The sequence below is a fragment of the Falco peregrinus genome, chromosome 2, assembly GCF_023634155.1.
Source record: "Falco peregrinus isolate bFalPer1 chromosome 2, bFalPer1.pri, whole genome shotgun sequence".
In the NCBI taxonomy this organism is placed as follows: Eukaryota; Metazoa; Chordata; class Aves; order Falconiformes; family Falconidae; genus Falco; species Falco peregrinus.
The window spans coordinates 18,504,668-18,532,432 of record NC_073722.1 but is presented as its reverse complement, the minus strand read 5'-3'; the positions used below and the strand labels follow the sequence as shown (position 1 = coordinate 18,532,432).

Sequence of the window (27,765 nt, the reverse complement as noted above, 5' to 3'; positions counted from 1 at the left end):
CCCAGGAGAGGCAGATAAACTGGCTAATTCTTTTGGACTGGCTAACTCTCCCAGATACAGGACTTAGAACATTTGCTTCAAAACCTGCAAAAAGGCATACATGCTGTTTTCATTTTACAGATGGCCAACTAGGGCCTAGAGGAATACATTGTGTTTAGTGGAACACCAAGACATCTCTCCAGCTAAAGGAAATTAGGTGGAAGAAGTGTGAACTAGTTGTTCTCCTCACTTTTTGCTTCCAGTTCCCATGTTCTCCTTCAGAATCTAATAACTGAGTAGTGTCTGCATTTGTTCTGACAATAACTGATGTACACAGTCAGGGTGTTGTGTCTCGGCGCTGTGTGCCAGAAACGCTTGCTCTGCCTAAGGAAATCAAAGACACTTAACAAGAAGCAAGCAAAATATGATGACAGAGCAGAAAAGCAATCCCTGGGTGCAGGTGTGAACTGAATGCTTTTGCCTTCTTTGTGTGTCTGGGGGAAGGGGCACTCAGAGGAGGTGAAGGTCAAAGGCTCTGTGCAGTATACAACTTCTAGCCCTGCACTCTACAGCCTAACCTTTAAAGAACAGATGTTGAGCAATGAATACTACTGAACCTTACACAGTTTGTCCAAAGAAAGGTCTATGGCCTTGAAAAGCTTCTGTAAATGTGTGCGTGGGTGAGTCCACCCTGAAATTGCTGGGCTGAGAACCACAGGAGGGGTACATACATTCAAGTGCCAAGTCTAAATTACAGAGCCAGCAGAAACTGTACAGCAGACTTAAGACAGAAGTGACATCAAACGCCCAACATACTCCCACAGCTGTGGCCACAGAGCCCTCAGACAGCTCAGCTCCCAGTTACTGTAACAGGAGTGTGAGTCTGTGCTGCTGACCAAGCACATTTAGTGCACAAAGCTCTCTGCACATCACCAGCTTGTCTTTCATCATCCACCTTTCAGCATGCAGCAGGCATGAGCTGAACAGTCAGCATATGGGCTTTGAGGTAGCGTGCTATTTACTGACCACTGGAAATAAATGAGAAACTTTAAGACAGATGGCTCATTTACAAAGTACTAACTTAACTGCCAAAGGAAATGTTTTTCCTATCCAGCTCCATCCATCATGTTAAAGCCCATAACCTTGTACTTCTCTGCTACCTGTTATTTTCTTTTGAAATGAGTTCGTTATCAGAAATCACAGATCAAAATCTGTGGCATGTACTCACACATGTGAGCCTTGTCTCAGACCTGGCATAATACCAGCTGCTTCCTGCTCTGAATTACAAGCAGAAGTTAAGCAAGTGTACAGGGCACACATCCACAGTGATCACCTGACAGAAGGAAGGACAGCCCTTTCTGAAGGTTTTAGATTTTTTTTTTTAACCCATCAACATCAAAACCTCAACTATAACCAGTTCCAACCTTCCTCCTTAGAAAAGAGCAACAGAGAGGGCTGCAATGGGTTAACTCCCTCCCCATAAACGGCACCATGGTATTCTGCCCCTGCTGAGGTCTGTAAGGACCAGAGTCAAAGTGCTTGGGCAGCTGGCTGTGTTCTGGCCCCGACTGCCACATCCTATGTGGATACAGCTTTTCTATGCATTGCTTGTGGCTGCTCAAAGCAGCCTTTAGAAAAAAAAAAAAGCTCTCAGGAGATGCTGTGATTCACCCAAACACAAGGGCACTCTGGGAATGCTGCAGACATACCGGGTCAGAGGCAGACAGCAGGCACCTCTGGATAAGAGCTTCAAATGTAGTCTTCAGAATAAGGTGCTCCTCAGGGATGGGCTTCTTGGTGATCTTCTCTGTTGGCAATGCCTGCACGTGCTGAGGAACAGAGAGCAGGTGAGGCTTTTCCAGGTCACCGTGACCACTCGTTGTTTTCAACTAAACCAAGTGGCATTATTAGCCAGCTTGGCACAACTCCTATTTCTTCCCTGTGGGTGTGTGGAGGTGACAGTAAGAGCATCTGCTGTCACTCCCTCTGGAGAGCTGTGAAGTCACATAAGGAAACAGCTTGTTGGTCCATATTGACTAGAGCATTAACTGCGAAGAGGTACTGTCTAGGTGGAGACTACAGCAGCAACGTGCTAGCGTGGTGCAGAGCTAGTGACTAAAAACTCCACCTGGCCAACAGGACCCCAGCCTGCAAGCCTCTACTGACGCACAAGCCAGAACCACGCAACGCTGGGGCTACATTACCTGGATGGCATTGCCAATTGGGGCCCCCGGGGCCCCCTCTGTACTGGGTTTGGAAGCGGCGGGTGGCATGATGCATGGTCCCAGGGGCTGGGGAGCAGCAGGGTAGCCCCCCTGCAGCACCGGCTGTCCCACAGGGAGGTGCGGTGGCTGGAAGCTGGGTGTGCCCATGGCTGGTGCCGGGCCCAGAGGCTGCTGCATCTGAGACTGCGGATCTGCCAGTGGATTCATGATAGGGGAAGTGATGGGAACCGGGGGCAGGAAGTTATCAGGGACCTGTTGAAAAGAAAAAAAAAGACACCAGTGCATTTATGCTGCTGTGGATGCCCAGGCAGAGCACAACATCCAGCTCCTAGACCTCCCAACCCATAGCAACTGAGAGCTTCCAGGCAAGCTGCTGAGTCCCCAGGATATAGAAATAACAGGGGCAGGCAATACAGGATTTCACTCTGGCTAAATAAGCCCATTCCTCTGGCCGCAGTTGCACAGCAAGAAGTGCCCTGGAGCAGTAATATCCTCCTGCATTTCCAGTCCTGTGTGTTCTGCCTGTCCTGCCCACGCAGGGCAGGAGCAGTCTGCCCAACCCGCCCCCAGCCACAAAAGCTGAGCACAGCCACCTCAAATCAAAGCCAACCTCTCTCTGCTAAGGGTACAAAACAGAGGTTTGTTAGACCAGCACTAACAGAACAGTTACACTAATGAAAGTTAACTGACACCTACATCTATTCTTACTGTTGGGTCATTATATTTAGATTTTTGTGTCTCACTTTCAAGGGTACATTTTTGTCTCCGCAGTACATAGGTCACAGCTAGCAACATGCACCGATAAAGCTTCTGAGAGCCTTTCAAGCTTCTGGCAAACAGGTTTGCGCTAGGACAGATTATGAATGCATTTCAGATTCATCCCTAAGCATCTGCCAGTCTTTACACAGAAGCGTTTCTGAAACGCTTGGTAGAGGGAAGAAACAACCAAATGAGCTACTGGCCTCCACTGCACATCATACAGGAATCCAAACAGAAGAAAGATCTCCCATGAGAATAAGCACATTTCTTTGTGTGTGCATGGAAAAAAAAAGGAAAGATTACAGAACCCTGAACGCCATCTTGAATGATGCCAGAATTAAGCTAGTAGTTATTAGTATTGAGAAAAATATTCTCAATCCAGCACCAAAGTCAGCTATAAAAGCAATTAATCACAACAATAAACATTTGAATGGTGGGTAAATTCTTAGGTAGAAAACAGTTGCAAATTACAGCTGGCTTAAAATGCCAGACAGTTCTTCTATTTTACAACAGTCCATTGTGGTGAGTCATTTCAGAATACCCTAAACTACCCCCTCATAGAGCAGACATAAGGGAAACAGAAACATTTCTGACAGAGGTTTGTTGAATACTCAAGAGTGAATGCAACAAATAAGCCCTTATTTAGGAGGGAGCCAATCCTCGAGACCTGGCTATGGCAGATATTCTGGCTGTGACACAAACTGAGCAGCAACAAAACCCCTGCTTGCAGAAGGCTGCTTCTTGAGCTCTCAGGTCCAGCAGTTATTCTCACTGACAACTCTCCTCCTTCTACTTAAGAGCCTGAAGCCCCGAAAAGCCGCATGCCGGCTGCTGTGCGAGAAACGCCCCAGCACTGGGGGCAGTCACAAGCACACAAAGCATCCCCTATCTATCCTCCAAAAGCTCCTTCATCTTGAACTGCAGAGACCAAAACTCAGAGTAAGGAAGAATTCTGCCTTCACCTTCACCCAGACCTTATCTTGCTTGCTCCAACTTTTCTCTCTCCACACTTAACACACTCCAGACTGACACTTGCTTCCCAAATGCACCAGGCTCAGAGAGCAGCAGATGACACCGACTGCTGTGGAGATATGCAAGACTATAGCAGCACCAGGGGATGAAAAGGCTTACTCTGCTCTGTGCCAAGCATCCCCAGTTATTCTGTCCTGCTGCAATCCAAATCCATTTTACAAAACTATACTGTCTCCATCATGAAAATTGCCTTACTCTCAGCATCTCTCGGGGTCAGACCCTTAATCAGTATAAATGGCTTTCAGCTCTGGCACAGTCTGTAATCTGTAACAATTTGTATGGCCTCATTATTTCACAAAAGTATCATCTCCTGCAAAACTCATCTGCTTTACTGCAGATGAAGAAAGCCCAAGGTATTTTCTTCCCTCAAACCAGGATCTACGCTGTTATTAACAACCACAACTTTAGCAAAAAGCCACCATCTCTTTAGAGGCTTAAATATTTTGAGAGAGAATGCATATTGGAGAGGCATAAGGCCATTTCTGCTCACGAGGTGCAGCTTCTGTTTGCTGCTAGCCCTTTTTTCTTCTCCTGCCAACAGATTTCCCAGGAACAGCTTAAGTTACTGCTTTTAAAGTGGTAGGCACTCAGCTGTGTCAAGACAGGATACTTTGAGTACCTTCTTCTTCTTGGCAGCTCTGTTCAGGGCAGGAGGGTCATTCCAGCCATTCTGAGGCCCTGGAACAGAAAGAAAACAGACTTAAGCACCTCGGGAGAGTAGCGATGGCTTCTTGAGCTCAGCTCCCCACTACAGCTCTACTGGCAGGGGCTCGGCAGAGCCTGCCCTCACCTCCCTGCTCTTCTTCCCTTCACTGGGGACCAGAACAGCTCCTGCACCAGCCACAGCACGCCAGCCATCAGACCCTCTGGGCTCTGCACCCACTGTGCAGGTTTGGCATCTTGACCAACAGTTCTCAACTTTGATAGAAGTTGATATTTTTTTGAAAATTTTTTTTTATTCTCTCACAGGAATAAAAAAAAGCCTTTGAGCAGACACACCCTCTGAAGAGGCAGGCAGCTGCCTACCACACCTAGAACACAGATCTGCTATACAGACTGTATACATGAAGACAGCTTCAGCTACCCGTGAAGGTTTCTCCCATCTGTACCACACTCAAATGAGAACTGGTTCTGAGCTGCCTTTCCCGCCCCCATGATCACTGTAACATAATTATAAACATTAATCAGCAGCAAATATGTCAGAAACCATGGGTGAATAAAACTACCATTAAGCTGCATCCATTTCCCAAGAGCTGCTCTTGCTGCAATTGCATACTGTGATGGATTTATACAACAGTTGACATGTTCCCCAGCAACACAACATAGAGGCATAAGAGGCAACAGGAGCCTTAAACATTGCAGGCCAGATTCACCCAGCCACCCTGGAGATACAAGACAGCCATAAAATCAGGATTCCCCTGCCAGCTACAGCACATTTATGGGTGTTTTTGTCCCAAAAGCAGAGCACAGCTGCTGGAGCAAGGTGGCAAAATCCAGATTTCGGCACCAAGGGCAGTTTGTTTCAAACTGGGAGCAGCACAGAGGATGTCTGAGCAGGTTCAGTCAGAGTCTGGGGTGTTGTTCCTACCACATCTGATCTTCCAAGAAAGCACACTCTGTGCAGTTGCAAGATTTCTACACCAAAGCTTGCATTAGTGCATTAGAAATAGTTAACCATCTCAGAATGCATGTAACCGGGACCACAGCCTCGCCGAGTAATCAGGATTTATTGCACAAAGCCACAAAAAGCCAACAAAACCAAATCCCTGCTCAATGGACTTTTTCACCACAGTGTTTTTCACTTAGCAGATGATGAATTCACCTTAGAGCTTAACTTCACTGCAGAATTTGTTCAATTTATCTGAATTTTCATTTGCTCCTGAGCTTTTGTTGAAAAGGTTCCACATCCAGAGCATGTTAAAGGGGTAAATGAAAGAATTTAAAGCCCCTTTCACATCTGCTTTCTCTTTAACCAAAGGCAGTGCCATCTCCTGGCAGCCATGTGCCCCAGGAGCTCCTCTGTTCCCCCCTTATCCAGAAAATCCCAGAGTATTTCTGATACAGGAAGTCTAACTTCTGCAGTGTTAATAGTGATAACACAAGAAAATATCTCAGACTGTTATTGCTGTTAATTTCCTGGAAAAAATTGCTTTAAAAAGAAAACCAGCATTTGTTTCTGTGGTTAAAAACTCCAGATATGTTGTTATTGGTTTTAATTAAGGAACTGAAAATTAATTTGATTGAAGTCTAATCAGCAAACAGCATCACACTTATGTTCTCTGAAGAACATATGTGTTACTGATGTCTGTTCAATTGATTTCATGTAGTGGCTGTAATTTTCAGGTTAGGTGGTACCTAGTTCACCTGCGAAGGGAGGGGCCTGGTCTTGAGTTGGTAGACTTTCTGCAGATAAAATGCAAAGAGAACTAAAAAAGATTTCCATTGAAAATAATAAAACAATTGGTTTGTAATTTCTGACTAGCAATTTAGTTTCAATAAGCACAAGAAGTCAGGAGAAAAAATGCCTAACCTAATTACAATGCCATTTTAGAGACAAGTCATCTGTTCAAACCACCCTGTGGAATTACTTTTGTCTGTCTTCCCTGAAAACGAGCCTGTTGCTCTTCCCATGCAGTTAATCAGCGTTTCTGGTTGTTTCTGACAAATATTGCAGAGTCCTGGCCCACTTTCTTATCTCTTCTGGTGCTCTCATTTTCTATTCCCACCAGCTGATGCAGCCAACAGATCATTACTCTTTGCAACTTTTCAGAAGATGCTTAAAGTACTTCATTTCAAAGTGGAAGTCAAGCATTTTCCCAAATCAAGGTGTGCTCTCAACTGCATCCAGCCCAGCGAAAGGAGTACGTTCACACTGCAGCTTTGGACCCATGTGAAAAGACACATTGCTTGCTCAGCCCGAGTAATAAATCCAAAGGGCAAAACACAGCCGACAAAGCATTTGCCATTTCAAAGAGAAGAGGAACACTGGAGATGAGCGTGCTGCTGTTCCTGGGGTTTGTCTAATGCAGTTCTGGTGCTAACCCTTCCCTTAGCTCAGATTTGCTCTATCACAATTCCACACAAGATGCAAGATTCTGAAAATTGAAACTCCCTTGAAAGCCGGTTCAAAGACCTATCACAAAACAAAGTGAGATAGGTTGAAAGTGAAATTAAATTTGGGCTTTTCCTGCTTACTGGAGCTCTAAGCACAGCTTAACATATTGATGTTATATGCATTTGCAAAACCCAGAAGATACTTACAGAACTATTTTTTAAAGTGATTTTTAAATCCAAGCCAGTTCAAAGTGCAGGTGCTTTTCAAGACTTCAAATGTGAGATCTTTTTTCCTTCCTGCCTTACCATCCCCCTCCCCCCCTCCTTTAAGATAATCATTATCTGTGAAGTGATACACGATGTTCTGATTGGATCATCACCACACACAAAAGCGCACCACCACTTCAAAGCCAAGATCAGCATCACTGTTATGCTCTGCACTGGAACATTCAGAGTTACAGGTGAGATCTGCGTCTGGCTGCAGATTTCTGTTGTTTTATGGGATCTCATGCCAAGGGGCCCTTCACAAAGCAATGCAGCTACTCTGGAAAATATGGTGGTGGTTACACATTAAGCATTACACCATCATTTCTGCACTTAAAAAGCAAGCTTTTTCTCTTTGTTTATATGTTTTTTGAAAGGCATAATCAAAAACTGGAAGGAAAGCAGTGTACTTTTTAGATAGCTCTTATCTTTTTTCCATAGTTCGTCAGCCACAGGCAGCAATTGTATGCCAGCAGCCCACATGCATGAGACACCTGGTCTCAGCACCTCACTGTGCCCTGCAGTCCACCCTCTGCATTTCAGCCCAAGGCTGGCATTTGCCAGGAATCGGAGATAATGCCCAGGTTTGGGTTCCTGAAGGCCTGACACTTTGTACTGGCTGCCTTCTTAATACAGCTGCTGGAAAAACACAAGCAACACCAATAATTCTCAAGAAGTTTTATAAAAAAACTAGTACGGACAACTTTCGATTTTGAAAAGAAATCTGGCAAGGCAATGCAAATAACGACCGCTTCAATTCCCCTTACACTAAAATGACATGGGCAAGATGTGTTAGACTACTAAGTGGATTATACAATTTTACAAATCAGGTTTTATTGTCAATGTCCCTAATTTCTATTGCCCAGAGTACAAAGCTTCACCTGCTCTAAGATGCCTCACTGACTACATCCCTTCACTATTAACGCCAGAAACGTAGCAAGTGACAGATCTGAAGTGCCAGCCAGTGACGCAAGTAGAGTAGTAAAATGAATAAGAACCATTTTCTTGTTCCTTGCATTTATTTGGAGGTGCAGAAGCTATGCTGGCTGCATCATAATGTGCTGATTCACATCCCAGGCCCAGAACCCTATCCGGCACCTCTTCCTCTGTTTAATTTAGTAACTCCTCTCTGGCTTAGAGATACAAGTTTGACATGCCCCATAATACAGGGTCAGGAGAGGTCACAGTACAGCATTTCCAAGAACAGAGGGGACACTGAATCTGGGTGCAGGATGGGAGGGAAAAGGCCTTTTCTCCCCTTGCAGCTGCCCTACACCAGTCTTCTCTATTTTTTGACAGAGCAAAAGACAGTTTCTCCCCAAAACACGAGCATGTGTGTGAAGGCAATGCCATAAAGAGGTGTGGGCTCCCAGCCTCACAGATGCCAGGAGCACCTACTCCTGCTGCCGAATCAAAGACAATTACGCATTTTCTGCACTGCATCACCCCTAACAGACTTTTAAAATAGAGAGTGAGTCACAGTGAGCTCCTTAGTGCCTGTTAGTAGAGCCAGCATCCTGGAATATCCCTCAGGTCCTGCCCGATATTCCCTCTGCTCCCAGCTTCACAGATCTGGTCCCTGACTCTCAGCTGGACCACCTGGATGCGAAGTATGTTTGGCCAGGTTTAAAAAAAGGACCGCTCGTACTTCCTGTAGTCTGAAATATGCAAAGCTGCTGTTTCACAGGCTTCTAAGTGAAAAGACAGGTTTGTTGTCACAAGTGAGGTCGCCGTCCCACAGCAAACAGTTAAGTCCAGGCAGTCACAAGGAGACATCTAGCCCCACCTCAGTGCATGCGCTCTCACCATGCATGCTCAAACATGCTCATGTCAGCCACACACACATGCTTTTAATTAAAATTTAGAAAAGAGACATGTAAAAGCATTTCTAAATCATTATCTTTAAAGGCATTCACAGCTACAGTAAATCCCATCACAAACTAAGTGGTTCGGAAAAAAATACGGAAGTGAGCTGATGCCACAGGAAATGATGTTAGAATTAAATATGCTGTCAATCCCAGGCTTGGAATGCTGCTCACAAACAAGGGACACGGGGACAAATTTTATTTGCAAACTTGTTCTGTGAGGAGAATTGTGATCATCTCCTCTGCAGCAATTAGGAAAGCTTGCTCAATTTTGTAATTTGCCCTCCAGCCACATCGCAGGTTGTGACACTAGCTTCGCAAGGTGTGCCACCATCCACCCACAGCATATGACAGCCTCACGACAAGACAAGACAACGCTGCAGTACCCTGTCTTGGGCAAGGCAAAAGCTCTGTGTTTGTGGCAAGGTCTGACTCACAAGAGAAAGACGACTGTTCACGCTGCCCAGCAAGTGCTCACTGCAGCGACGTAGCTGTATCATGCCAGCTGCACAGGGGAGATGATGTGTTTTAGAAATGCTTTGAACTGACCTCTAAGCAAAAGCAAACTTTGTATGGAGCATCAACAAGGAAAAGTTGCACATTTAACCGAATGAGTAATACAGCAAAACCCTCCCCCTCCCTGCCTGCCCCCCTGTCCAAGCGCAGACCTGTTCTCTGGGATGCAGGAAGGTCACTGGCTGCAGGCAGAGTACCTGTTGGTCCAGTAGGTAACGCATAAGCCACAGAAGTTGCTGGAGGTCCTGGCCTGCCATGCTGAAAGGATGCGCCAGAAGGAGGAATAGGGAAGGAAGAGACTGGATTCAAGCTCGTTGGGGAGGGTTGAGGCTGCCCAGGGTACAGCGGGGAGGGCATGGAGTGGGCAGGGGCAGAGGACAGGTAGGGAGGGGTGGTGTTAGGGGCAGGGTTTGGGTAAGAGGCTGAAGCAGGGACAGCAATAGGCTGCTGAGGCTGATAGAGAGCTGGTCCCCCTGTTCCACAGGGGTACTGGTGTGCGGCCTGATACGCTACAACAGGGAGAAAAGGTATTCAGTCAGTTAGTTCATAACAGAGGGGCAGGTTTCACCTGCCTGCTTCCTCTTCCACCCAGCTCTCCTGTTTTCCCCTTTCCCCTCAAACCACTTAACCGGCTCAGCCAAGCCCTGGCTCTCACAACTCCACCTGCAGTTGCAAGGACTGCTCAAAACCTCAGCCTGCCACCACGAGCCAGGAAGCAGAGAAAGGACTGTCTTGGCTGGAACCCCTTCTCCCCCATGGGCTGTCCAAAGCCACCATGCCACTTGGGGTGGGGCTGGGTCACACACACACTGCTGCTCTGGCTGTTTTCTGGACCACTGAAATCCTCACTGTGCCTCTCAGGGAAGGGAAACCCCTGCCCCAGGTGTGCACAAAGGGAAAGCCTAGGCCACGGAGATGAACGGCAATCTCTGGAAGTGAATGCAAGCTCACAGCCTTGCACTGTGGGCCCTGCAGATTAACTTCACTGCCTCTTCTCTGCCCATTTTTTCCCTCCCTGGTGCTTGTACTTTCAGCCCCCTGCTTTGAGAGGGTCAGTGCTCTGCCTCCTTCCTCACTCACCTCTACTACTGCCCTTGTCTCCTCATCCCCTTTCCCATCTTCATGGAGTCCCAATGAGAAGTGGATGGCCCAGCCACACAGAGATGAGTTGGGTCCCTCTTTGCCAGGCCTGCGCTGCTTCTTGAGGACTCACACTGGGGGGTTTCTGACCCCAGCACACCCTTGGGAAGGGCCAGCTGAGGAGTGAGTCTAAGAGCTGTGGACAGACACCTTTGCAGCGGAGAAGACAGTGTCTGACAGAGGGTGCCTAATGTCTGGACTCCACCAAGAAATGACAATCCTCATACATCATCTCCAGAGGTGTTTTTTTTTTTTTTTTGCTACCTAAGAAATGTGGGGCTGGCTTGGTCTGAACCCTCCCAACCCCAAAAAGGGGACTGGCTACCTCCAAGTAAATGTGGCTTCATCACCTAGCTGGCCAGCCTGGGTGGGAGGGGGAAGCTGCTGCTACTCACTCTGTGGGTAAGTTGGCCGGGCCCCTCCTTGTGAGTACATGCTGTAATTGGGAGATGGGGCTTGCTGCAGTGGCATGTTGGGGTTAACGGCACCTGGCATGATAAACCCTGGAGGAGGTGGGTTGTCTCCCTGTAAAAAAAAAAAAGATTGCAGGAAAAAGGGCAGGGGGAGATAAGGATTTAGTCAGTAACAGTAATGCAATGCTGAAGCAGAACTGTAACAAAACGATCAGTTCACATTTAAAGGCTTGAAACCACATGCCCTGGAAGAACCACCAGCACAGGGGCAAATGTCTCCAACCACCCCAGTGCCTCAGGATGCCCAGCACAACACTGAAAGCACAGCTTCTATGTGCAGTAACTTCAGCAGCAGCAGAGCAGCACACAGCTTCCCACACAAGGAAGAGGTCCTTGCCAGTGCTGCCTGTTATTCAGGCAGTCTGAGAGCACCCTGCCATCCACAGCTTTCAACTGAACCACTGAAACATTAAATTTTGAGGCTTCTAACTTCCATGGGAAAGAGGGAAAAGAAAAATACCATCACACTTCAAATATTCCAGTGTGGGGCAAGGGCTGGGGACGCTCAGGGCACACTGAGCTCCCACTCAAGGCTTTCCAGAGTCACTCATCTGGGTGTTGGTGGGAAAAAAAACTAACATGAGACACAGAGGAGCAAAACCAGAGCTCATGTGGAAGCTGCTCCTTCCGTCTATCCATACCAGACGGTGTCCAGCACACAGACTATACCAGGGGACATATTAGGGTGGAGCAGGGGCTCAGAGAGGAATAATGAAGGTTATACCTGTGTGTCAGAGGGACAGCCTGCAGGAGGATGGCTGGGAAGGGCAGTAGGAGTTTTGTTACTCCAGGTAGTGACAGTAGGGGCAATTCTAACCTGAATTGAACAAAGAAATACCAATCATGGAAAACAAAACAATAAAAAAAGTCTGAAGGGTTTCACAAAACAAGACGCAAAGTAGTGAACACAAAATAGTTTGCATGCTGGTACTCGTAACACAGCCATAAAGTCTCAGAGGAAGAAGGAAAACTGCATTCAAGACAGACTAAATGACTGTGCTGGAGCTGAAGTGAATTGCAGAGTGAGGATAAAGCACAGCAGAGATGCAGGTACAACAGGCTATGGAGCAAGTGCAGTGTTACACATGCCAGTGAGCCCGGTCTGCCTCTTTCATCACATTTTCCTATTGCAGAAACTCCCCCAAGGCTACTGCATGACATCAAGCATCACTAACCACATCTGGAAGTCCCAAGTTCCACGTTAAATTCAAACATACCGCCACACACAAAAGCAGTCTATTTAAATCGAGCTTAGGATGAATTAAAACGGTTGAAATCTGACATTTAGATCTTGCACATGCACATACATACATCTTAACGCTAAATGCTTCCCAGCCAGTCTTCCACAGCTCCTTTCTGCTATCTTCTTTCTTTGCCACTCCAAAGCCCTTCAGTTCCATACAACCACTACTATCTTTCAGATGTGACAGAGGCCAAGAACCTCCTATGCCTGTGACATCCCTGGGCAAGAAGAAGGTCTGCTGCCCACCAGCAGGACACACAGCTGGGGTCAGGAGCCTGACATCCCACCTGAGCGCAGGCAGAGGGAAAGCTGCAGCCCTGAAGTCCTGGCTGGCTCAACTGGCTTCATGCTGTCCGTCTCTAACCCTGCGCAATGATGGGCTAATGGTGTAGTCAGCTGCACAACCACCACTGTTGATGTTTGCATAACTCATCACTGGACTCATCTAAAAGACTCTATCCCTTTTCATGCCTATTTTTTTCAGATGAAAAAGAGGGTTCAAAAACATACACTGAAAGGAAACCAAGTTTAAGTACATGTTCCTGTTTGGGACAGCAATTAAACAAAGGCCACCTCAAGCCTGAACAAGCACTGCGTACACAGTTTCTTAAAAGAAAAATCAGACAAAACAAGTATCTAAGGACTCAAATATGTCATTCCTTTCTGTTCTGGTTCATCAGCATACTGCTGGGCACCTTTCCGACATGGCACCAGCCCTCTTCAAGACCTTTCTGCTAAGCATGAGCTCCCTGGAAAGCCAAGAACATAGCAGATAACTCACCTGCACCGTGCTTGTGGGGTTGTGATACACCCCACCTTTTATTAACGAGCACGGCTTGCTTAAATAATAGTTTGAGGTGTTCTTGAAACAGTGGGAGAAAGAGGGAGCTCTTGTTTAAAAAGCATTGCTAAGACGGCGCCATCTAGAGGACAGCTGCTATTGTCGGCCCCCAAACGGGAAACCCGCAGCACTGCTGCTCACGGCAATTCAGCGCTTACAAGGAGGAAGGTCAAAGACACAGGAAAGAGTAGTAGAGTTAATTATCGGCAGTGGTGCATTTCCAATCATATGCAATGGTGTTAGCAAGTAAATCTTGTATGAATGCCTTGTCCCTTCTGAAATCTACTTGTTAACACCCTGGAAAGAAGGTGAAGGCACACACAATTGTTGACATCAAGAGGGAGAGAACAAAGCCTGACTCTGCCCTGCTTCTCAGCCCTTCTTCCTTCCTGCCCCCATTTTTCTGGCAGGCAGCATGGACAGAAACCTGCCTCTGCTTGTGCCAATCTCCTCTCTGTAAGGAGAGTACTTGCAGCACTGACACAGCTCCACTCTCGGAAAAGCCCAGCCTAGTACCCCTGCGTCGAGCAGGGACAGATGAGCTCCAGCATGGTGTTGAGGGATTAGGGACTTGGCAACGCTCTTTCAAAGCGGGCACACAGCTAGGGCTGCCCACTGCACCACACTCCTGTGGTGGCCAGCATGGTCTGATGCAGTGTCATCCTCAGGCTAAAGATAAAACCCAGGGCATCCGACCCCGGCCCAATTCTCCTCTTCCAGTCCGCGCAGCCCCCAGGCTTCCCATACTCACCGAGTCTTTCTCTTTGCACAGCTCTCAGCTCAGGCCTGCCTCCCCCTCCTATCTCACCCCCTGCCTGCGCTGTCCCCCTGATGCCTGGCTGGGAAGGTGTTTTCATTGTAGGCTGTACCCACAGCTGCTGAAACAGGCCCTGCATTTGCTGTTGCCACTGTTCAGCAACTTCAGCAGCTAGCATCAGAGCTGGGGCAGGGAGGGGGGCCAGAAACAGTCAGCCCCAGAAGAGGCTGGTGAGCAGCAAGGGCAAGCCCAAAGGCCTGCAAGGATGGGATGACATCAGGGACTATGAAAGCAAGCACAGAAAAACCCTGCAGTGCTCTCCCACACTGTCACCCTTGGCGCTGAAGCACATTTGTAAATAAAGAGGGAAAACACCTGATCTTCAGAAGCAGGCTACTTGACAACTTGTTTAACAGATGTTTTCCAGACAAGGAGTCGAGGAGGCATCTGTACTGCCTGAAAAGCAGCACCAACGACTTTCACCACAGGACTCTCGGTAGGAGTACATCATACAGCCCCAGCTCAGACCAAGAGAAAGGAAAAAAAATTCCTCTATCCATCACTCTCCAGAACTCAAGCACCACGTCTCTCCCTGACTGCTGAAAAGCATTTACCTGTTGGTAATACTGCTGGGCTGGAGCCTGGGGCCCTTGCATCTGTCCAGCCACAGGGCCAGCTTGTCCTTTGGGCATGGGTTGTCTCTCGTACGGTGCCTTGAGGACTTCCTGTCCCACTGGAACCTCCCCTTGGGCTCTGCAAAGTCTGTCCCGTAACAGCATGATGTTTGGCTGCAATTAGAAAAGGACAGTGAAAGAAGGTTACCCACCCAGTGCATCACACTAAGAGGCTAACTGGTCACATGCTAATGAGTGCTCTCTCAGAAGCCTGCTCTGCTTTATGAGATTGGAACAAGTCTTTTCTGCATGAGACATGGGACCACTGGAACTGCCTTACCATGTGCCTGCCTCCCATCTTGGGTTGCATCATTCCCAAGCCAGCCTACCTATGAATACCAGCTGATGAAGGATGAGAAATCAAAAGAAAACCACCAACCAAGTGTCAAAGTACACATTTCACTATGTTTGGCTTGCAGGAGGGACAGCTGCCCTTTTGGCAGCCACTGGCTGCTGCAAGGACAAGGGTGTGCAATGAAGAGGAAGAATAAGGCAGTATACTTCTGCCAGCTCAGTGAGGCTAATGGAGGGAGCGAGGAAACAGCCCGACCATCACATCCCCAGGTACATTTCAAATGGCAGCCCTGCTGGCTAACTGCACCATTCAGAGACCTTTGCTCAAAGTACACTTGCTCACACAGGGAGAAGGAGTAAAAAAAACCTGAATGCCCCGTACCTGGTTGGTGTTTGTAGGGAGGAAGGTCAAAGCTGCAGCAATGCTGCCCTGTGAAGCCAGGAGGTTGGCATACTGGCTCATCTTCTCAGCCAAAAGGGCCCCCACAGCATTAGGGTCCACAGCCTGGGTGAGTTGCACAGCTTTGCGCAGGATTACAACTTTCTCTATTAAATCCTGGAAGGTCAGAAAAAACCCCAAGTGAGAACAGCAAGGTGAAGTAGGCCCTGGCTAACAGCTGTCACTGAGAGCTGTTCCTCAGGGCAGCCCTGCAGAACCCCTCTCACCCAACGGGAAGCCCAAGCCAAGTGCAGGTTTCTAAAACAGTTACAGCTACACTGAAGACAGCTTCTCTAGCATGTGAGACAACAGAACATCAACCAGCAGCTGTGCGCCAATGACTTAACAGCAAAGCCAAGCAGTGCACCGGGTAGAGCTCAAAACCAAAAGACCCGTTTTTATTAAACAGGATTTCAGGGCCCTATCAGCAATAAGCATGTCCACCAAAAGAGTATGCTTTCATAAAAACACCTGGTAAGAGCCATGAGAGCCATCTGAAAACATTATGCCCATCACTGCTGTTAATGCTGGGGTGCCACACATTGATTTGCAGCATTTTAATAAGTCAGACCTTTTTGATCAAGATGGTTAAGAACTGACTCTTCCCTTGGGAGAGTTATCCATGGTTTTCTGGTTGTTACTGCAAAGATGGTTTTCCTGATATTCACCACGAATACCCCTCATTTTCCCTTTCTTGCACACCCCCAAATACCAGAGCTGGTCTTGGTTGGGTTTCCTCCTACTGCTGTTACAGGAACATTTTCTGGTCAGTCTTCTCGGGTTTTTCTTAGTCTCACTGTATTATATTGGTAGATAATATTGGCAAACGAATATTTGTAGTAACACTCAATAGCTCTTTAAAATCTTTTAACAGATTTATAAAGAGTATACCACACAGCATTTCAACCATACATCACTAATAAGGACTGTTTAATAATTCATTTTTGTTTTCCCTAACAAATCAGCACTTCAAAAAAAGACAAGGAAAAAAATAAATCAAGATAACCAACAGCTCCTATGGCTTTCAGATGTTCCACATCACAGTAAACTATTAGCCTAATTATGACTAACTGTTTTTCAATTCTAGTGTCTGAGAAAACAAAAGCAATGCAATCAAAATGCAAATTCAAACAAGGTGACTCTAACTGAAGCCCTCAAAATCAAAAGACTGGAAAGAAATGTTGGTAATTCAAAACTGGAGAGAGTTAATAACGTGAAGCAAAATTCACATATACTCCAGTTCCTTCAATTAACTGAACAGACTCACAGCACTGCCCAGTAACATTAAATACTTTCTAAAACTGGTCCTTCTAAGGCCCTGAACAGTTGGAAGAAACTAAGATTATATATATAGAATAAATTATTCCATAACTGCTTCATCTCACTGTCATCAAACCTATTCCCCCAATACATCTGCTATATGCAATATATTTCACTGCTGGCAACTAAACCCTGCATGTACAAGCCTCTAGAGAAAACTCTTCTGGAACCTTCCTACAACTTTCTTCCCAGATTTAACTCTGTAATTTATTAGATTTCTTCCCCTGAACACCCAAGCCACCTCCTCCAAAAGCAAAAACGTCCAGGTATTCTCCTATTGCAAAAAGTCCAAGTGTTCAAAGCCCCTTCTTTATCAAAGCACCTCTAAGCCCTACAACTACTTTGTTACACAAGAAGCTTATTAGCATGATTACCCGAAGAACAGAGCAGACACAAGGGCCATCATGTTTCATAACTCATATTCCAATATTATATTTAGGTGTTATTTCTACAGAAGCCACCCATTCCAGAAGGAAAAAGCTTGGTAGCTGTGTGTATCTCAGGATGCAGGCAGCACCAAAGCTCTACACTAAATCATTTAAGTGCCAAATGACTGCAGCGTGTTACTTCCAACACCTTAATCAAATTACCAACCTGGAGGGACAAGGGGCTGTTTCCGTCCCGCGCTTTGGTCCAGCAAGCAACAAGTTTTTCCACATTGCCAGCACAAATGTAACAGAGACAAGCCTGTGTCTGCAGAAGGCTGTCTCCCTCGCTCTCCAGCCTGTTACCCAGGAGATCTAGGAAAAATATGAACAAAGAAGATGCTGGTGGATCACTTTGTTGATCCCTCCATTACTGCCGAGGCTGGGGAAGCCTGCAAGGCCTGTTGTGTCTCTGCTCACCACAGTAAGGAGAAATATTGCCTCTGGGCTCCATTGCTAAGGACATACTCTGTTGTCCAGCACAGATTATCTCACGGGATAATCACTTCAGAAGTAGCTAGCGTCAGGGTAGCAAGGACTTGTCAAATGCCTACAAACCTGAGACATGTCAGAGGGACCAATCCATCTGCCAATACGGCAAAGGACAAGAGGCCAGGGTTCAATTTCCCCTCTGCCACCCACTTTTTACAGTCCCTCATTTCAGGGGCGAGGACAACCCAAGCGCACAACTGGCCAAGGAACTGTGAGCAAAGCAGTGATACTGCCCTGGGCTGATATGTGCTGAAGTTAGTCATACAGCTCCCTAGACACCGTGGCTGGCATTTGAGGGGTACAGGGGTGTCAGGCACACAGCTATGGGCAATATAACTTCCCCATGGGTTAAGACCAGCCAGCTGTCTTGTCATGCAGCACACAATGAGGGCAGGCACACTTGCTGCTTGCGAGAGTAGACTCCTTCCACAAAAAGTCAAAATTGCTCTTGGGAAAGAATAGCGAAGTGCTTCGCTGAAACATTTCCAACACTGTCCTATGCACAAACACCAAGGCACTGGTCCCTTGGATGAGACACTTGTCACATCAACATCACCATTACCCATCTGGAAATGGTAAGAGTCTGGCACCTGTGCAGTACACAGACAATGCCAGGACACAGTTGCTCACAAGGGTCTGGATTCCATGCCCAGAAAATCAGGGAACATACTGGGAACACAGCACCCCAGAGGTTCCTCTCCTCCTCTGCAACAGGAGAGGCATATCTACGAACTGTATTATTCAAAGCAGCTAGAGAGGCATAACAATAATTGACTGGAAGGAAATCCACCATGGCAAAGCATAATTTTGCTATAAGTGGAATAAATAATGTTCAGTTCGTAAAGTGTGCTTACCACAAAGGGCTGCAAACTCATCTGGCCTGGCATAAGTGAGCACAGCTGCCAAAGCTTCTCTCCAATTCTGCAGATCACAAGATTGCACGATCTCTTTCCAGTTCTTAGTTACCACTGCAGTGATGAGCTAGACCAGAAGGAGAGAGACCACAGTTAAGATCTTGTTAGGGTTACCTTTGTTTTTTAGGATACATTATAATTTATATCTATTCAAGTGCACTCATCCCAGCTGTATCCAAGCTCATGGCAGATACTGCACTGCAATTCAACAGCTATACAAGAGTACATTTTACTTCAAAAGGAATTCAGTGAAAAATCACAAAACAAGCTCAGATAGCATAGACAGGCCCGTCACTCTTGCTACAAAACATGCAAGAAGGAATGCACAAATCTGTGCAAGCTGGGATTGCTGCAGGTGGTTTTCAGCACTGTTTTTGCAGACAAAGATAACACCAAGAATTTAGCTATAAATCTTCTACACAATGCCCAACAAGGGGTATAAATTTTGTTTGTCAAACTGTTTCACTCTGCTTTAAGCTCTTGGCCTCAGGCTGATCAGCAAGGGGCAGTTAAAAAGGCTGCTCAAAGGAAGCAGCAAGTTGGCAGCAGTATCAGCCTGAGCTGGCCACAGTATCTCTACCCTGCACCCACACACAGGCTGCCTGTCCACAAGCCCTCAGAATAGAATTCCAATTCTCTCCATCTCAAACTCTGCTTCCAGTCATTTTGCTTCAGACCAAAGACAGACTTGGCAGCTGTGCTGCTATTTAGTCAACAAAGCCCTTGTCATGCCAAGACTTCAAGCTCACAAACAGCTGAACAAGCAGTAAGTGTGCAGTTTGGGACCAGAAAAGAAAAAACCCACACCTGAACAACAAACACAAGGTCCTAACTACAAGGTCAACACTCATTTGTTAGCACAGTCACAAATAACGAGTCAGCTCTCCTTAAAAATACCTTTTCCTGAAGGATGAACTACAGTGAAGAAGTTTCCCATGCACTACACAATTCTCCTTCCTCTGATTAGGCCAGAGGCAGGAAAGGAGCTGGGAGCAGGGGAAGAAATCCTGAAGAGTTTTAATACTTGAGATTTTCCTCTTTTCCACTCTGTGTCCACTACTAGAAACACAAATTGTTCCTATGTCAAACTGGATTGTGGGTGATGACCAGCAAAATCCCACTTACAGACCCCTGCCTGTCGTGCTGCACACCATCACTCCCCAGCTGACTGTGCTTTGCGGCCTTCAGCCCTGCTGCAGGGAAGCACTGAAACCCATGCCCATCTTTGACAGTGGACTGATAGAAAGTGACCATGAGCAACTTTCTCCCCTCCTCTAAAAGCAGCCATCCTTGTTAAACCAATTATCCCGTGGCCCCTTCTTTTAAGGCCACTTCTCCCGTTTCAACCTTCTGTTGCTACTTTCACATCAGTAGTAAAAAGAGATTTGTACGAGCAATCTCAGCAATCCCTAGCACTGTAAAAACCTGAAGAGAATAATAACCAGCTGACCATAATGCGCTGTCTCCTAGGCAAAGGGTGATTGATCTACCCTGGGCATACTTTGCTTTCTTCTACACAGCAAAACGAAGCATCCACAAAATCTGTTAAGACTGATTACAGGCAGAAGTCAACATAAGGCTGCTGGCACTGAGCATGGGTCACGCGCAACTCTTGAAAAATGTAACAAAATAACAGACTTGAGATGTGTGCTGCTTGAGGTATTTATCTTTGTCAGTGAGAATCTACTTGTGTATATGAAACTCTGACACTGTAGACAAGGTAAAGAATACTCCACTTGTGTATTCATATCTGGGTAGTGTGCCTCTTCTCTCCTTACCAATGCATTAAAAAAGATTAACGGAAATCCTTCTGCTCTGAGATCTTGTGGATGATTTGAATGCTTATTAGCTTCTCACAGAAATAAACTATGGAACAGCAAGAAAACTTTTAAGGTAAAAAAGTTGTCATCATAAGTGAAAAAAACCATACCCTGGTAATTTTGCTCTGCATCTTGGCAAAATACTTTTCCTGTGTCCTAGAAAGCAGCTCTTGTCCACCTGCGATGGCCAAGATAATGGCATCAGCCATGCGGTTATCATGCAAACAGAGATCCACCGCGCTCTCAAAGTTACCCGTCAGCAAAGTCTGGGTAATCAAACCGTCCACATCTGCAACAAGAGAGGAGAGCATTTTTAAACAATGGCACAAAAGTCACTTAAATATGCAGGTGATTCTGCCCAACTGCACAACCCTGCGCAAAGCTCTCTGCAAAGCAGCCTGCTCCAGGCAGGTACTTACAGGGATGCTCAAGCCCATCTCCAGCCTCAAACACACTGTGGTCCCAGCCACATCATGTGGGGCACTGTCAAACATCACATACCTTGCTGCTGAGCAAGATGCTAGTAAATGCTAGCAAGATACTCAAGGTCTAAATGACCTCTAAAAAACCTACTCTGCATACAGTGCCAGATACAAAGTCAAACCTAGACAGGGATCAATGGCTTCTGTGTTATTTAAGATCCTCTGGGAGTTTCTGTACAAACAGTGACGCTAGCACTTCATGCCTGATTAGGTGTGTGTGCTCTTACATCACAAATAACTCAGAGTAGCTGCATTTCAGCCATAGGTTATATGAGTGCTGTATACTTCCTTTCCTTCCCTACAACTGTATTTTCAAGTGCCTCGAGACTGCTGTAAAATGAATGGAGTTAAGAGGCAGGTAATGATAATTCTTCTGTACAGAAATTGCATTCTCACTGGAACACCAGTATCAACTTCAGTATTAATAAATATCAGCAAATACAAGGAAATCTATTTCAAGGGTTTTTTACCTCCACTAACAGAGATGTTGAATGTCGTCTTTGCAGATCCCACATCTTCTGCTTCTTGTTTATGGTCCTTCACTCTCTAAGAGAAAGGAAAAGTGTAATTTTTGAGGTTAGGTAACACTTGGAATACACATTTAAAAAAAATTGGCTCTTGCATTACAAGTTGAAGGCAGAGCTTCAGACAACCAGTCACCTAACAGACCATTAACTTTGTACAGGAAGAGCATCCTGTAATTTGTTAGGACACTGTTTCAGCACTGAATAATCAGCTTCTCCTGATGCCTGCACAAAGTCATCTCGTAAAGACACTGAGAAAGGCCTGGTCTTATCAAAGCACCTCCAGTGCATGTAAACACACTGTGATAAAAATCACTGTTCTGAGAGATCAGAGCAGACCATTTTTTAAAATGAATGCCAAGGGTGAAAAAATGCTGTAAGCCCCAGATTTCTGTGCACCAGGGAAGGCTTACACAAGCACAAGTGTGCATACCTAGAGATCACAAACACCAGCAACCAGACACCTGGATCCTGGGTACTGATTCGCATATGTTCACCTGTACCACACAACCACAACCACACAATAAGAAACCTTCTCCCTTTCTTCCTCTTTCAACTTCAACCCCTTACCAAGAACAGTCAGTCTACGATAATGCTACCTAGGGTTTGCTTCCCTTAGACTTTCAGCTCCTCCTTGAAACATTCTGCACTAGGCATACAACCTAGTTGAATTAAGCAAAACACATGAACACATGCTTAATTTTCAACAGAGAAGTCCAGTGTGGTCCAAAAAGATTTCAGTGTGCACTCAGTACAGCAGTGCTCAGCAGATGGAAGCTGCTTTTTTTATAAATCTCCCCAAGAATTAAGACAGAGATCATTTCCTTCAAGTACTTGGATTTGGGGATTTCAAACAAAAACTTTCCATGATATAAAAATAATACCAAGAGGGAAGTGTGTCTCCACCATCAATCATCACAGCACAGCCTAGGAAGAGGGCAGAAATTGTCCCACAAACTGCCTCCTCCGTCATAAGCCGGTGCACTAGTACACGCGGTGGGAGTTCAGGAGTCTGCAGAGAACACTCTGCTTATATGCTGATCAGTGAAGCTTTATGTTTAACTCATGAAAGGAGGCAGCATCTGGAAAATTATTTTGCTGTCAGAAAATGCATGATGTGCGTTTGGTATCAGTGAGAATATGTTGTGACTATCACAGGAATAATGTGCCCATCCAGTTACTTTATGTGTGTGACAGCACACCTGTGATGTATCAGCAGTGGCTTCAGGCCAATCTCTCAAATATTTACTACCTATGCTGGCAGGCTAAGGTCATGTTTGGCTGTGAATTCTCTGCCAGAAGAGACATTTGTTATGAGACGTCTAATGTCTCCATGACTGCATACAGTGAAATCCTTACGCAGTCAGATACATGTGCCTGCCATTACAGTGTGTACTGAACTAACAAGCACCTAACCTAAGGACAGTGCTCTGTTTTGGTGTCCTTAAGAGGCTGTTATATGCACCACTCCAACACGCATTAGCCATCAACCACCATCCTCATCTTCACAGACAACTGCAGACAGGCATCAAGCACGGGTCTGAGCACAAGGAGTGTAGGTAGATTTGTGCTAACAGTGCAAATTCTAACCCAGAAGGGGTACTCAGGGAACAGAGGAAAGTGAAGCTGGCCTGTTCACACAGCGATAGTAGTGTTTTCAGTGCTATTAATCACACATGGCAGAAGCTAAGTCCTTAGTCCTAATTATAGACTTGTCCCCATATTTAAAACACAAGGGCTGAAACAATGCTGCTCAAATAGACAGAAATGAACAGAAGATGTAGGATTCCAGAGGCAGATGTGGAGCACAAACCACCTGTGATAAACATGGCTGAACTATCAGAACAGTTTTTTGTAAGACAGCTAGCTACCAAAACCCTGATACTCTCTGTTCAGGTGCAAAGGGGATGGATGGCACTGTGATGCTGGTGGGAACAGTTCAGAGAATGAACATTCCCCTTCTCTAGTACCACAGCTGCATCTCTGCAAAGGGGTATACCTAGAAACAGGGCAATAATAAGTTGAAAGCTTGGTAATAATCAGAGGTTGGGAAGTAAGGAACAAGGAAAGTTGGCAGGAGGGAGGACGCATTAGAGTTGTGGCAGCAGATCATTTAGTACGTTAGGAAAATGTCAGAGTGAAAATTATGGTAGAATTAAGCCCCCGAGTCTGGCGCCATCTGTACTACTGTTACAAAACAAGCTCGCTCTTCATTGCCACCAAAATCTATTCAACATGATGTCTGAGGCTGATGAAAATTCTCAAGCAACTTAACCAGAGCCCACACTTCACTCATTCTAAGTAACTTCTTGTACGTCCATATATCCTCAACATTAGGAAAAGGTAACAAAATAAAATGCTCTTAATAGTAACAAAGTAAATACACAGGAGGTCAGCACAGTTGCTCAAGAGGGCTACAGATATACCTGTCCCAAGGACTGCTCCTCAGTAGCCTGGCCTTCATCCCCCTCGTTCAGCGCGGATTCATCAGATTCTGCAGGAGCCTTCAGCAGAGAGAAGACACCATGAAAAAAAAAGCCACAAAAAAAAGGAAGAAATAGTTCGCACTGCAGAGTATAGCCACCTTCCCACAAACAAGAGCCAGAACTAGACTGCAAATCGCAAAAATGCATTGTCAATATATGCTTGAGAATGACAAACATGGTAGAGGCTCTCCATTTCCTTACTTTCCTTCATTACACAGTACTTCGTGCTGTTTTTATCTTAGCAGCCTGAAAACATGCAGCAAAATTTTTCTTCCTCATTAGGCAACTACAGATGACATGAGAAATGTCTGCGATGCAAAAGCAATACAGTCCCCCTGTTGTAGACTCATGCCATGGCAATCACAACAGGCAAGGCCTGAACTGTATTTATCACTTGCGGGGAGCTGTTACGGCATCAGATGCATTCCTGCTTTTTTTAAAACTTGCAGAAGGTGCTGCTCTTAAAACCAGCTGCCAGGCAGCAAGGCTCTGCCCTGCCTCACAGATAGCAGCACAGTGTCACAGTAGGTAAGACACAGGTGGAGGGACACCACTGAGACCCTGAATTAAAACCTCTGACAGAGCCCTTTGTTGGGAAAGGCGGGGACATTTGAGTGGGGAAAAAGTAGTTCTTTAAAATAAGTATCTTTATCCTACTGAATGTAGGAACTTGTCATATGCTGGGTTATTTGTGACTGACTTTGTGACAGCTACCAAGCAGAAAGAAAAGTTAATCTTATTTTGCACATTACCATGGCATTATTAAACTAAACCCAGAGCTGTACACATGCATTTGCCTACCTCTCCCGAGTCACCATCTGCAAGACCCTCTTTATTCAGAGCAGATGTAATCTAGAAAACAACCAAGATTTAAGTAAGTGCCCTTTTATTTTCGAGAGGCAGACCTCTCACTGATGTCTCAGATTGCTAAACTGGCACATGTAGCTATTATATGTTGCTTGCAGAACAGTTAATATGAAACTAAAGCCATTTCCTTTCCCAGTCTGGCGGTGCATTTACTGCTGAGCCCCCTGCACCCCAAGCTCTGATGCAAACAACTGCTGCTTTATGCCTTTAAACCTTTAATTGTTAACCCAATGGCCTCAAACCTCACTAGAGCTGCTGGAAACCACAGTAATAAAAACAGTATCAGAGCATACAGGACAAACCCCTCTGTCTGCTCCTGTTAGGGAAAATGAACAATCCTTGTGGAGCAAGAAGCCTGTCAGGAAGCTGTGGTTTCAAGCACAGATGGCATATGGCTGTGGGCTAGGATTTTCCAAGCTACAGAAGAGTTAAAATGCCTATCTTTTACTGCTTTACAAGCAAATCTTAACACCAGATTCAATTAGGGCCCTCCAAACCACCATTTAACATATAGAGTTTAGAATACACACAGTTAGTTCAGTATCCAGGAGCCCGGGTTTCCTAATGCTGCTAATGTCATCTACTGCTTTTAGTTTTGCAAGGCTTTATTTTACCCTTGTAGGCTGGTTTTCACAAAAAGCTGAGCTCAAACTGCTGGAGATATTTTTTCTTTTTTAATCATTAGCTTCCAATGGAAAGGTGAAATCCAGGACTGGACTTGCATGTGAGAATCACAGGTTTTAAGATTATAAAACCCAAACCCCACCATGTTCTTAACAGCTTGTTCCAAGAAGCTGAAATCTGTGACCCCTTTTTGCTTTCCTTACCCTACTACCAGTAACATGAACAACTCAAACCACAACTTGTTTATCCTCTGGGTATCACAAGTTTTCAGACTAGCTGTCTCGTATTGTTTCCTGACACTAAAAACCATGGATTCAACTTCAACATGGAACGCTTTGTTGAGAAACAGCTACATGAAAACATGGCCTTAGAGCTTCCCTCATCTGTTCCTCAAGTACGGAAATAATGGCATAGGCCCAGCGTTTCAGGCCTCTCAATTCAGCTATGCCCATTTTCCCAGCTTCTCCCCATGCCCAGGGCATACCAAACCCAGAGCAATAGTGACAGTGGGCTCCAGTCTGCATGAGGCTGCCCCACAGCACCACCGCTAAATGTCAACTTGATTTTCTAATTGAGATCTGCTTTTCAAAACCAGGATTTCCCTTGCTTTGCTTGCCTCTGACTCGTGCAACAGAAATTTAGAAGCTGAAGACAGACTTAGCAAAGCCATGATTTTTTCTGTAATCATAATAAATGTGTCCCGGACGCCACTTAATTCATAAGCATGACGACATCGTTAAGGAGCCAGTCTTTGAAAATAAAACATTAGTTTGATACAATGAAAATAAATCAAACATTCAAATCCACTGAATCAGAACGGAAGAAATACTAGACAGTTCCTGAAAACAACAAAAAGCCAAAATGCACAGCCAGGTATCCCTCTGTAACACCGAGGTAAGAATCTTCTTCCAACTTAAAGGTGTGCAAGTTGCCTCCTGGTAATCCAAATTTTGCCTTTCCAAACATAACCAGTTTTGGTCTCAGTGGTTGTCTTTTTCGTAAAAATGAATGCTGACCCACACAAAAAAAGTAATCCTCCATGTTTTCCAGGATAGTTAATGAAACCCTGAAGACTGCTTACATATTCTTCAACGAGAAAGCCTAAAACCAGACCAGATTCCATGATGCTACAAGTAGAGGGATGTCAAACGAAGTTACATTAATAGCTTGAACTAACAAATATCAAAGCTTCTTGATGGGTAAGTATTTCAGATCAACATTGGACAGTCAGATGCAGATACGCCTCTGAAGTCTGTTGCATGCGTTGAAATTTTCACTCAACATCTACACTGCAAGATGACAATGCTAATAAAAACCTCAAAGCAGCAAACTGCTTGCTGTAAGAATTCCAAAGCTACTCATGAATTGTTTATCTAGACAAAATTTAAAAAGCAGAGGACTATTTCTAGTGTGCTTTGAAACAAAGGAATTCCCTAAATAATACAACTGTTCAAGTCAGCCATGTTTAAACAGAGGTCCTGGCACCATGGGTAACAGTTGTATTATGGCTACTTAGTATTTGACAGTGCTGCAGCTCTCCATCTGCTGGGAAACACACCAAAAATACTGTTGTATAAAAGTGTTTATTGTACTGAATAGCCTGTGGATACTGCTAAGTGCTCTTCCCACAAGTAAATGAGTACTTCGATCAAACATGGCATCGTCAACATTTTAGGCTATACTCTGTGGATACACCCATCAGTAAAGCATTTAACACAAGCACAGCTCCCAGGCATATTTACCTTCTTCCTCACATCATCCTTCCTGTATCCCAAGAGCTCAAGGTATTTAACACGGGAATCTTCTTCAAAGTTCACCTTCAAAAGAAGTTAAAGAATATATTGCAATTCACAGTTTTTCCATTTTCTCCCTTGCTGGCTTTTTACTGGACTGGCACAAATTACCCAGTAAGAGCCAGTGACTGGGGAGACAGAGCGTAATGAAGAGAACTGAAAAGGTCTTGAGTGGCTTGGGCATTCAAGCAGTTAAATAAAGCTTCAACCTGGTTATTGCAGGTGAACTATCTGCTTATCTGTTTCACTTTGAAACCTCTAAATGATCATAGTGAGCAGTGAAAAGCACATCTAAAGCTATCCCAAAGCTTTACTCCTTCTCACCAGCTCCCTGCGCAAAGATGTACTGGTGGGGGATGTCAAAAAACACACGATACCTTCCTGCAAGCTTTGGCTTCTGCCATGATTTCTCACAAACACTGCCAACAGCCCTGGCCTTGAGGACCCTCTCTCCTGGTGGGCC

At 45.5% G+C, this 27,765-nt stretch overlaps 1 protein-coding gene across 13 annotated transcripts in view; it reads right to left on the bottom strand.

Annotated features, from left to right (window-relative positions):
- Positions 1–27,765, bottom strand: part of SEC31A (SEC31 homolog A, COPII coat complex component) — a 45,449-nt gene that overhangs the window by 2,770 nt on the left and 14,914 nt on the right. For 2 of the 13 annotated variants that reach the window (XM_055796208.1, XM_055796209.1), the window contains 16 exons: positions 27,252–27,326; positions 24,820–24,870; positions 23,959–24,036; positions 21,479–21,554; positions 20,637–20,815; positions 18,647–18,773; positions 17,470–17,615; positions 15,499–15,672; positions 14,763–14,936; positions 12,032–12,124; positions 11,230–11,359; positions 9,847–10,203; positions 6,351–6,398; positions 4,615–4,673; positions 2,184–2,456; positions 1,689–1,808 (listed from right to left, as the gene is read on the bottom strand). In XM_055796208.1, the coding sequence (XP_055652183.1) occupies positions 1,689–1,808; positions 2,184–2,456; positions 4,615–4,673; positions 6,351–6,398; positions 9,847–10,203; positions 11,230–11,359; positions 12,032–12,124; positions 14,763–14,936; positions 15,499–15,672; positions 17,470–17,615; positions 18,647–18,773; positions 20,637–20,815; positions 21,479–21,554; positions 23,959–24,036; positions 24,820–24,870; positions 27,252–27,326 (2,160 nt within the window). The remainder of the gene's footprint in view (positions 1–1,688; positions 1,809–2,183; positions 2,457–4,614; positions 4,674–6,350; positions 6,399–9,846; positions 10,204–11,229; positions 11,360–12,031; positions 12,125–14,762; positions 14,937–15,498; positions 15,673–17,469; positions 17,616–18,646; positions 18,774–20,636; positions 20,816–21,478; positions 21,555–23,958; positions 24,037–24,819; positions 24,871–27,251; positions 27,327–27,765) is intronic. The other 11 variants (XM_055796211.1, XM_055796212.1, XM_055796214.1 and 8 more) reach the window with 11 other exon arrangements.